The sequence below is a fragment of the Pelmatolapia mariae genome, linkage group LG20, assembly GCF_036321145.2.
Source record: "Pelmatolapia mariae isolate MD_Pm_ZW linkage group LG20, Pm_UMD_F_2, whole genome shotgun sequence".
In the NCBI taxonomy this organism is placed as follows: domain Eukaryota; kingdom Metazoa; phylum Chordata; class Actinopteri; order Cichliformes; family Cichlidae; genus Pelmatolapia; species Pelmatolapia mariae.
This window is the reverse complement of record NC_086244.1, coordinates 32058402-32069760: the sequence shown is the minus strand read 5'-3', so window position 1 is coordinate 32069760 and position 11359 is coordinate 32058402. Positions and strand designations below refer to the sequence as shown.

The 11359-nt window shown below is 42.1% G+C and overlaps 1 protein-coding gene across 1 annotated transcript; it reads left to right on the top strand.

Moving 5' to 3' along the window:
* Positions 1-1908: 1908 nt before the first annotated feature.
* On the top strand, positions 1909-11239 carry amt (aminomethyltransferase). Its single transcript, XM_063463854.1, has 9 exons — positions 1909-2168; positions 3500-3667; positions 3952-4032; positions 6157-6288; positions 6368-6446; positions 6715-6860; positions 8551-8731; positions 9114-9269; positions 9619-11239. Exons 1-9 carry the CDS (start codon positions 2031-2033, stop codon positions 9792-9794), a joined length of 1257 nt encoding a protein of 418 aa, XP_063319924.1. The 5' UTR covers positions 1909-2030; the 3' UTR covers positions 9795-11239.
* Positions 11240-11359: the final 120 nt, after the last annotated feature.

The following is an 11359-nucleotide window of genomic DNA, read 5'->3' as shown; positions in this document are numbered from 1 at the left end:
TCAGCCCCAGTCTCAAGTCTTTTGCAGACTCCAAGAGGTTTTCTTCCAAGATTGCCCTGTATTTGGCTCCATCCATCTTCCCATCAACTCTGACCAGCTTCCCTGTCCCTGCTGAAGAGAAGCACCCCCAGAGCATGATGCTGCCACCACCATATTTGACAGTGGGGATGGTGTGTTCAGAGTGATGTGCAGTGTTAGTTTTCCGCTACACATAGGGTTTTGTATTTTGGCCAAAAAGTTCCATTTTGGTCTCATCTGACCAGAGCACCTTCTTCCACATGTTTGCTGTGTCCCCCACATGGCTTGTGGCAAACTGCAAACGGGACTTCTTATGGTTTTCTGTTAACAATGGCTTTCTTCTTGCCACTCTTCCATAAAGGCCAACTTTGTGCAGTGCACGACTAATAGTTGTCCTATGGACAGATTCCCCCACCTGAGCTGTAGATCTCTGCAGCTCGTCCAGAGTCACCATGGGCCTCTTGGCTGCATTTCTGATCAGCGCTCTCCTTGTTCGGCCTGTGAGTTTAGGTGGACGGCCTTGTCTTGGTAGGTTTACAGTTGTGCCATACTCCTTCCATTTCTGAATGATCGCTTGAACAGTGCTCCGTGGGATGTGCAAGGCTTGGGAAATCTTTTTGTAGCCTAAGCCTGCTTTAAATTTCTCAATAACTTTATCCCTGACCTGTCTGGTGTGTTCTTTGGACTTCATGGTGTTGTTGCTCCCAATATTCTCTTAGACAACCTCTGAGGCCATCACAGGGCAGTTGTGGAGCTGTTTTGCAAAGAAGAATGGGCAAGGATTTCAGTCTCTAGATGTGCAAAGCTGGTAGAGACATACCCTAAAAGACTGGCAGCTGTAATTGCAGCAAGAGGTGATTCTACAAAGTATTGACTCAGGGGGCTGAATAATTACGCACACCCCACTTTTCAGTCATTTATTTGTAAAAAATGTTTGGAATCATGTATGATTTTCGTTCCACTTCTCACGTGTACACCACTTTGTATTGGTCTTTCACGTGGAATTCCAATAAAATTGATTCATGTTTGTGGCTGTAATGTGACAAAATGTGGGAAAGTTCAAGGGGGCCGAATACTTTTGCAAGCCACTGTACATCAAAGGGAGAGGGTGAGGAGTTTGGAGACAGATTCAGAGGCATGGCTGAGATGGTTTGGCAGAGGAGGGGTAGTGGATATATGGAGCTGATAGGCAGGAGGAAAACAGGAAGACCTCAGGGGATTGATGGATGTAGTGAGGGAGGGCATGCAGAGGGTGTGGAAGAGAAGAATGTTAAGGATAAGGTGAGATGGAGGAAGATGATCTACTGTGGCATCAGCTCTAAGAAGAAGCAGCTGAGATTAAAACACACCTAGCACAACTAGTCATAAATGTAGCATTAAAGTCGTATTTGAATCGCCACAATCTGCAAATTTTTCAGGCTTTTCTTTGCTAGTTATGCTAAAAGACTTTTGGTATTGAATAAAAATATTGACACTGCACGAGGCTCTGAAAATCAGGTTTTACTTTATGCGAAGGCAGAAACACTCCAGAGCGAAACATTTCCACATTTATTAAACTGAGCTGATATAAATATAATAATTTTTATTCTGAATTTAGTCTCCCAAAGAAAGAGAACTTTAAGGATTTGTTGTTTATGTGTAAAACACCAGAATTTCACGAAGCTAGTGTAAACAAAAGTTTTTTTTAATTATTATTTTATTTTATTTTATTTTATTTTATGAATGAAGTGGGAAGCCAGTAATACTTCAGGTAACACCCACTTTGTGTTTTCTTTAATTGAAAAGATTGAGCGTGATTCGCTGAACCAACCAGCAAACGTCTGCGCGCCAGCGGTCCAGCAACTACATTACCCACAAGTCCTCGCGGCTAATCGTTGCGCTTCATGTGGTTTTGCTAGGTGAGCGCACACTGCACTGAGTGAAGAGTCCTAAGAGTTGAGAAACACAGCGGAAGTGTTACTCCGTCAGGAGCAGCGAGAGTGCGTGCTGAATTTAGCGGGGACTCAGGTGTCATGATGTGGGCTCGGTTGACGGTTGGAGCCGGGGCTTCGGGGCTCGGGTTGCGGGCTGCAGGGGACGGTTTGCTGCGGTTCGTTGGAGCTGGATGTGCGGGGAGGAGGCAGCAACAGAGCCGGGCTGCCAGCACAGAGGTAAGCAGAGCCGTGAACTTCAGTCCTTGCAAGTGTGCCAAAGGCTTTTGGCGTCAGACTTCACACAATTGCTGAATTTTCACTCATTTCATTTGTCACGTGTTCGATATTACTTATTAATACTTTTTTTTTTAAAACTCTTAACTTTGGTCCTGTGGTGTATTTATCCTACTTTATAAGACTTTTGTATTTCAAGAAATTCCAGTGAAAGGACAATTTCAGGCCTATAACTCAAGTACTTTAATGAGATTTAGATGATATTTTTGATTGGCTCTCTGAAGAAATCTCGCTCTATTATTGTTACTGCCTACTGTGTGTGTCTTTAGTCCTGTCTACCTCCCCTCACCCCCAACAGGTCACCTCAGAGGCCTGCCTGCCTGGTTCTTCCTGTTAAAAAGGACTTTTTCCTTTCCACTGTCGCCAAGTGCTTGCTCATTGGGGGGTTGGTATGATTGTCTGATTGTTGGGGTTTCTCTTTATTGCTGTAGGGGTTTACCTTACAATATAAAGTTCCTTGAGGTGACTGTTGTTGTGATAAGGGTTAAGGCGCTATATTAATAAAACTGAGTTGAATTAATACAGTATTAACATGTGAGTTCGTGACAGCAACGGCTCACCCATGCACACATAATGTACATCTGTCCCTGCAGAGTGGCCCTCCCCCCTGCCTGCTTCACTTCACTGAGCTGCACAAAATGGCTTTATTAAAACCACGAGTGACTGACTCTGCAGTACTGTCAGCAAGGTTTAACGCAGGGCCAACTTACCCTTTCATCCAGCTTTTTACTCCTTCATGTCATCCCTATGCTTTTGTAGGTTTGTATGCAAAGAGCGTTTGGGTCAAAACAGTTGATCAAGATAGGATCAGTCTTGTTCTTTCACCCTTGTAATACCCAAAATTTCAGTAAGTACAAAGCAGTATAAATCCACAAAGACTTAAGAGTATATGGGTCTAGTTGATACTGCTATCAGAGCAGCCACATGCCTTCGGTTTGTTCACAGTAACGGTTGACTGTGGACAGTTTGGAAAGGTGCAGACACACAATGTCCCACAATGCGCTGCTGTTGCCGTCGCTGATAAGCCCACCTTCACCAGCTGGTTCAAAGGTCAGACTAAAGAGAGCATGAGAGAGAGGCCTATCAGCTGAGCTGTGTATTAATCAAGGATGTGTTGTTATTATGTTCCTGCTCACTGTGTTATTTGCAGAACATGCTAAACTGCTAAACCTTTTAGAAACACTTTAATAGATTTAATAGCATGCAGGAAATCAGCAGTCACAGTATTGCATCTGTGGACTTTCACTACAAGCCTGATGTTTTCTTTTCCCCAGACTGCCTTGAAGAAGACTCCACTATTTGACTTCCACAGGGAGCAGGGGGGAAAGATGGTGGAGTTTGCAGGCTGGAGTATGCCCGTTCAGTATAAAGACAGTCACATTGCCTCTCACATGCACACCAGAGAGCACTGCTCCATCTTTGATGTCAGCCACATGTTGCAGGTGAGGCATGTGCTCTTAAACATGGGTGCAGATTTCAAGTAGAGCATCGCAACTTGGATTTGAGACTTTCTGAGATATTCTGCTGTAAATATTGGGAGCAGAGTGTGACCCCTGTGTCAAGCAATGTGTGTGTCAAGTGAAGAAATGTATGTGTTAGTCACATCATGGCAGAGTAAAAATAATGTCTAATAGTGTCTGGCTGTTGTTTTTATCCACCACCCAACTCTCCAGGAAACTGTTGCTGTTAAAGATTTAATTACAGACTTTTTGTTTTTCTCTGTCAGACCAACATCCACGGCAAAGACAGGGTGAAGTTCATGGAGTCACTGGTGGTTGCAGACATCGCAGAACTCAAGGACAACCAGGTACATTAATGATTGTTTCGTTTTAAAACTGCTTTTACTGACTTTTTGTTCACTTTGAGGCAAGTGAGGGGAAGCTGTGAACACAAAACTAGCAGAAGATCACCGTTTAACTTGACATGTTGACTTTAATCAATTTTTTTTTTCCTTCCAAAAATATAATCGTCTGGTGCTGAGCAGGCAGTGTACACAGTTTTTACTGAGAGGGTTTCCTCTAAAGTAGCTGCCGGTCGTATTTAGAGACAGAAACAATGAGACTGTATCCACTGCAGCATGAGGGCATCAGTTCACTCTCGTTGTGTGAATGATTATAAAGGATATATCTTTAATCAACTTTAAAAAAAAAAATAAATAAAAACTAGCTGGACCACATTGAACTGGATTTTCTCTTATACACAGAGGTTCAAACATATACATACATGTATGTATATACACAGGGGTGCACAGAAGTGGTCCACAGGTGTGCATGCTCTTTCAAAATAAAAGACCACCAGATAAGAAGTTGCAACGCGCGTTTGCGTACATAAGATTTTCTGGGGGAGGACAGACATTTTTTTTAGAACTCTTAAAGATGTCGAAGAAGCAAGCTCCTTTAAGCAATTACGTTGGTGTTCCTCCACCTCCAAAGAAATGTCAGAAGGAGTCCGAACCGCAAAAGAAGCGCGTGTTCTCGGAAAAGTGGTTGCAGGAGGTGAGCTGGCTTCAAACAAATGATGAACGCACCTCTGTGCGGTGCAGAATATGCCGTGAAAATCCCACTCTAGCGGACAAAAACAGTGCCTTTTATATCATATAAAATCTGCACATTTCCGAGAATACGCACTTCTTTTGCGGTAATGCAGAAAACACAGATTTTTAGACGGGAAACTGTTCTTGAAGTACACAGAGAGAGAGAGAGAGAGAGGGAGAGCGCTGTGCATGAAGTGTGATTTTTTTTTTTTTTTTTTTTTTTTTTTTTTCTTTTTTCTTGGTGGAAGCAAAACAGCCAAAGTCAGAGGGAATTCATGACGATGTTTACGTGAAGCGTAGTTTGGATCTTCTTTTGCTGCTGGTTCAGCCAATATTGTTTGGAGAGAGATCAAACCTGCAGCTTCAGAATCTAGCGCAAAAAGGACATAAACACAAAGCGCGGACCCGCTGACGCATCAGAATCAGTGAGCTGTCAGCTTTCAGCCCCGACCGTGCCCGTGCCGTCGGGTGAGAAAGGCGACATCTCACTGATTCTGATGTTTCGGCGGTTCCCCACTTTGTGTTCAGAATCTGTGTACCTGCTCTTGTTTACTGTTTTAGCTGTTTAGTGGTTGAAATTTTGTGAGGTTTAACCTGAGATTTTGATGTTTCGGGCAAAATACAAATATTTTAAAAATCGATTGAGGATTTTAATGAATCGATATCAAGTTATCCAAGCTAGAATCGATTTTAATCGATAAATCGATAATCAAAACCCACCCCTAGTTCCAAGATCTGCGTGAGCACCCAACTGTGTCCAAGTTTCAACCATCTAGCTGTTGACTTGAGGTGAAGTTGAAGAATTTGGACATAGTCCACATTCTTCATTATTCAAACTATTTTGTGTAATGTACTAGTATCACTGGTAGTAAAGCCTCACCTTTACTCCTCCAAACATACCTCCTGTCATTGTGGCCAAAAAAGCTTTTCTCGTCTGACCATAAAACTTTTTCTTGTCCATGTGAACAGCTGCAAATTCCATTCAAGCTTGAAGATGCTGACTTTGGAGCGTGTCCTTCTTTCTTAATTGGCACCCTTTTAGTTCACAGCGACGTAAAACCTCACTGTGGAGAGTGATGATGGCGCTCCAGCAGTATACAGTTATACAGGCTTGAGTCCTTGTGGTTCCTGGATTGTTTGTCTTTCCTTCAGTTGTTTGAACTGATGATCTTGGAATCTGCAGTTGTTTAGAAATGGCCCCAAGAGACCTTCCCAGCCTGTCTAAATCTGAAGTTTCTCTTCTGGCATCTTCACTGAGTTGGGTTTTCAGATATTCTGAGTATTGGCTAATCCAGTGAGTGCAAGAGACACTTAAAGACGAGAAACTTAACATAAACACAATGTCCACAGTGTCCTTTTTTCTGTTTCCTTCATTTCCTTTCTTGCCTCACCTCCAAGGGCACGTTGACCCTCTTCACTAATGAGAAAGGTGGGATTATTGATGACCTCATTGTGACAAAGACGGACCAGGGCTACCTCTACGTTGTCTCCAACGCCGGCTGTGCTGACAAGGACTCTGCTCATATGAAGGTGAATTCAAGAAATGTATGTAACAAACAGGCCGAGAGTTAAAAAGCATCTGATGTGTGTGGGTGTGTTTTGTTTTCAGGCCAGACTGGCAGAGTTCAAATATGCAGGTTTTGATGTGGATCTGGAGTTTCTTGATTGCGCACTGATTGCTGTGCAAGGTAGAATATTTGTGCGACAGTCTGCCTTCTTTTTCTTTTCATTGGTGCCCTTACTATAGTCTTCATCACTTCCTTTCCTTTCTACTTCTCTTCCTGCTTCCTTTTCATCTTATTTTACTTTCCTCTGGTTTTGCTTTCCCTCATTCGCGCTTTCTCTGTCCATCCATGAATTTTGGCTATCGCTTCTGATTTTTTTCTTTTCTTTTTGAACTCCTGCAGTTTAGGTGTCTCAGATCTTGCAGATAAGAATTTATTTGCATGTCTCCAGGTCCCACTATGTCTCAGGTGCTCCAGGCGGGATTGAAGGAGGACCTCAGTAAGCTAACTTTCATGACCTCTGTCCTGGCCACGGTGTTCGGTGTCCCTGACTGCAGAGTAACTCGATGTGGATACACTGGAGAGGACGGGGTGGAGGTGAGCACATATGTGTGTGTTTGCAGGTACTTTCATGCTTCGGGACAACTAGTTTTGTATTATAACTTGTTTAATGGACAGCGTTTTTAAAAAAAAGGCTGTATTGGCAAGCAGTTCTGTGGGGTCCCATGCCTCTCTGCAGGCCCTGTCCCCCATCACTCCCTCTGCCAACCAAAAGCCTGTGCAAGTCCTCGAATGTCCGTTATTGCCTGGACAGTGTGTTATTTCTTTCTAACCTCAGTGTGTAACTCTTATTAGGCCTGGTCTTTAGTGAGCTAACCACTGGGACTTGTGCAAAAGCCCACACTCTCAGATATAGTGCCATTTATGGAAAAGAGTGCAGCTCTAAAAGAGGCATATGTGACATATCGAAACCACAAATGCAAAACCAAATGTTAGGCCAAAGTCAAAAGGCTGTGGACTAACTACTCTGTATCCTGCCATTGTTGATTCACAAGTTGTCTTTTTAAAGAAAGATTACAGTTGTTGATATGCACCCGCTCAAAAAAGAAGAACCTGTTCCATATGAATGATCTACTAAAAGAAGTGATGTTTTTTTTGCACTGTCTGAACACTCTGAACTGTAGAAAGCAGGATGGATGTGGGTGGATCTCTCCATCTATCTTACACAGCGATGGTGGCAGCTTGATTTTCTTTGTCTTCATTTCACTCGGTGCTCAGGCTCACATCTGTTTACTATACTTATTATAACGGTTTGAGTTATCAAGCTAATTACCTGTTTCTCTTAAAAATGTTAAAATATTAATCTGTAATTAATGTTGAGTGACCCTGTAGTGAAGCGGCTTAAACATTTGATGAACAAGTTAAAGTTTGCTGGGTTTTGTGTCCAGGAGGAGACACAAATCCCTTTGGGTTTGTGTCAGGAAACTGATTCTGCTGTTTGAAAAAATAAATAAAAAATCTGACAAATAAAACATAGAGAGGTACCTGTTGTGTTGGCCCCTTGTGAATAAGGGAGCAGCTGACAGCAGCTTCTTCTTCTTAATATGTAATCAACATCTTGAAATAGGCTTGATACACTTGCACTTATTTGGGCATTCATCTGATGCAAATCATGTTTGAGGAAACGTCCTCTCTGCAGACTGCTTCTTTGATTGTTAACAACAAGATTCAGTTTAATTTTTGGTGCCATCAGCTGTAGATCTGCCTGGTTTCTTGTAGATAGAGCGCCATCTAGTTCTGCTATATCGTTTTCCAAGACAAAAAGACTCCTCAATGTCTTGTTCCAGAAATTCTTACTCAAAACATCCAGAAACCTTATTGTGAGCACTTAATCTATGAAATGTTTTCTGTTGGCCTAATTACAGCAGCCAGCTGTATCACTCTGTGCAATAAAGAGATTGTGTAATGATAGCTTTACAGGATGCAAACCTTCAAACTAGCTTAATTATTTTTAGCTAGCTGCACGTCTTTTGATTGGCAGATATAAAATAGTTCCTACATCAACCTACACACACACACACACCAGGGTCTGTGGCTGACAGATCTGTAGTAAACTTCTCCAAAATGGGTATGAATTGCACTATGTATCATTACATGCGTAGATGTAATTTTGAGGTGAAGTCTCCATTTTAAATATGTAATTCTCTGAACTTTATTGCTTTATTGACATTAAAGGTACTTGGATAGAGACGTGGCTCTACAGTTTGCCTGTGTCTCTGTGTGTCAGATCTCCGTCCCTGAGTCCAGAGTGGTGGAGCTGACGGAGAAGCTACTGACCAACAGTGAGGTGAAGCTGGCCGGGCTGGGAGCTAGGGACAGCCTACGACTGGAGGCGGGGCTTTGTCTTTATGGCAATGACATCGATGAGACCACTACACCTGTGGAGGCCACGCTTGTCTGGACCATAGGTTGGGGTTTAATTTTTTTGGTCGTTTATTCTTTTTTTCTAACGGCTGCTTTTGTGTGAGGCTGTGATGAAACTTGTGATTTGAAAACATGTAAATTATTTTGTTTTTATTTGCCACTTAATAAGCAGCTGTCGACTAAGGCGTCACTCAAAGGTAAACATTCTTCTGATTGGTCTCCGATGGCGAGAAGCAGCACACGTGTTAGGATCTTTTCCTAATAGTTTCACAATTACATACCGATTAGATACCACCATCTCATAATTTGGAATTACACATAAGATTTATTTATTTTTTCTTTTAATTAGAGGATCCCAGATGTTGTTGTGCACGCCTGCCTTTTCGTTCAGTCTGTCAATGAACTCTGCTGGTGTCTCACACACAGGAAAGCGCAGACGCCAGGCCAAAGATTTCCCCGGTGCTGACATCATCGTACCTCAGATCAAAGCCAAGACAGCCAGGAAGAGAGTGGGTCTGGTGTCCACCGGCCCCCCAGTCCGGCAGCACACGCCTATTCTCAGCCCTGATGGAAAGGTCATAGGTCAGAATGTGCCAAAGTGCAAACACAGACATAAAAACATAACCCCCCCCCCCCCCCAACAATTATGAGAGTATTGTTTGCCACAGTATCTGTTATGATGTTGCCAATTGGGGTTTCCAGACTCAGACATTTTCAAATCTTACATGTTAGGGCTTTAAAATAGATACGATCGCAATGTTTGTATTTCTGTGGTATCATATCAAATGTCAGTGAGATGATTGTTAAGTGTTTCTCCACACACTGCATGATTGCAGACATGACAGTGCCTGTCATATAGAAATAAATGACTGAAAAAAAACTGTACAACAGGATTTCCTTGGAAAGACAAATTCCTTTTTGTTTTGTACAGGTGAGGTGACCAGCGGCTGCCCCTCTCCCTGCCTGAAAAAGAACATTGCCATGGGTTACGTGGATGCAGCGTTCGCCAAAAATGGAACAGCCATCCAGGTCGAGGTCAGGAAAAAGGCAGTGCCGGCCACCGTCAGCAAGATGCCCTTTGTACCCACCAAGTACTATACTGGTTAGGAGAGACACTTGTATGGCGAGTATAGGTGCTGCTGAGCGTTCCTTCAAACGATCCCGTATTTGCCAGCACTGCCCCCTCATTCTTAGCCCACAATTTAAAATGTACAAATCTTCACTGGTGAGTCCAAGAGAGGAAAAATTGGTCCAAAGATTACTACTGACTATTGATCGGTCACTGTAACGCACAAATATATGAAGTTTAAAGTAGTCACAGTGTTCATATTCAGAGTCACCAGGGCTGCTGCTTTGAGGATGGACATTATAGGAGCTCATGTAGAAAACAGGGTGTCCAGATGACCCTCTTTATAATGGACTGCAAAGCATTTTTATCCCTTGTCCCCCCGTCCCATATATTAAGAGTGTGTCCCACATTTTGACTGGCTCTGCAGGATGTGCACGTCTATAAAGTCTGGCTTTTAATCAAACTATCTGAAGACAGCAGGGAAGGCCTTGTCTTATATTCAAGTTGAAGTTAGTCCCACGTAGAGTCATGTAGCTCTGCCCATCAGGGAAAGATGATTTTCGTAAATGTGATGGAAACTGCCACAAAGAAAATTATTACGTTAAACTGGGAAATTCAATTTTTGTCCAGCTAAAAAGTTCCACACCGTCTCGTTTTTTGGAATCTGGTCACCCTACATAGAAAGACTTTACACAGACTGCCAGTCCTTATTTAATAATTCAGTATTATGCATGCATCTGGTTAAGAAATTCATGGTGCACTAACATGGGTTCCCCTGCGGATGATGGGGCTGAGAAATTGTTCACGTTGTTCCGAGACCAAGTTGTTTTTTTTGTTTGTTTAATGAAATACTTTGCCGCGCTTTTATTTTTCCAGTGGGAGTAACAAAGATGTAAACACTAGCATTTCACTTTTTATTGCTAACAAAACATGAAATCGTTTCAGTTTGTCACTGTTGGACCAAAACAGAAACTGCACACGACACATTTCTCTTTTTAAGGTTTTCTGAATGTCATAAACCAAATTTCCAGTGACCATGGTTTTATAAAATGCCTGATTTGTAAACAGGGGCGACTTATTGTCCTTCCATGCAAAATGTCTCTGTCTGAAGTGTTGTAGTTGTGTTTGTGGTATTGAGTTTTTTATGTTCACTTTCTTTTTTTACTCTTGGTTTGGTGATTCATAAAGAAATCATAAGATAAAAACACTTTGCACCTGGGCAACATGTGGTAGAAGACTAACTTGAAAAGATGTTAATTGTAATTATTTTCTGTTTTCTGTCTGCTTCTAATGAAATCTTAATTATCAAATGGTACACTGGCTTATGACTTATGTATGTCTTTCCAAACTACTGACTCTTAGGTTCTCTTGAATATTTGCTGTATGTGAGTTTGTACTAATAATTGGACTAATTGTGGAGTTTTTGTAAACATTTTCTATTGATATGAGGTCTTTTCTTCAATAAAGGTGATTTTGTTCAGTCCTCCTCTTCTGTCATCTTCAGCATCCTTTGTCCAGAATATCCATTACTCCTGTTATGCACAGGTCCATCTGAGCCTTGCCTCTCTTTGTCTTTAAACCATGGTTTAAAAACAAAGTTAGA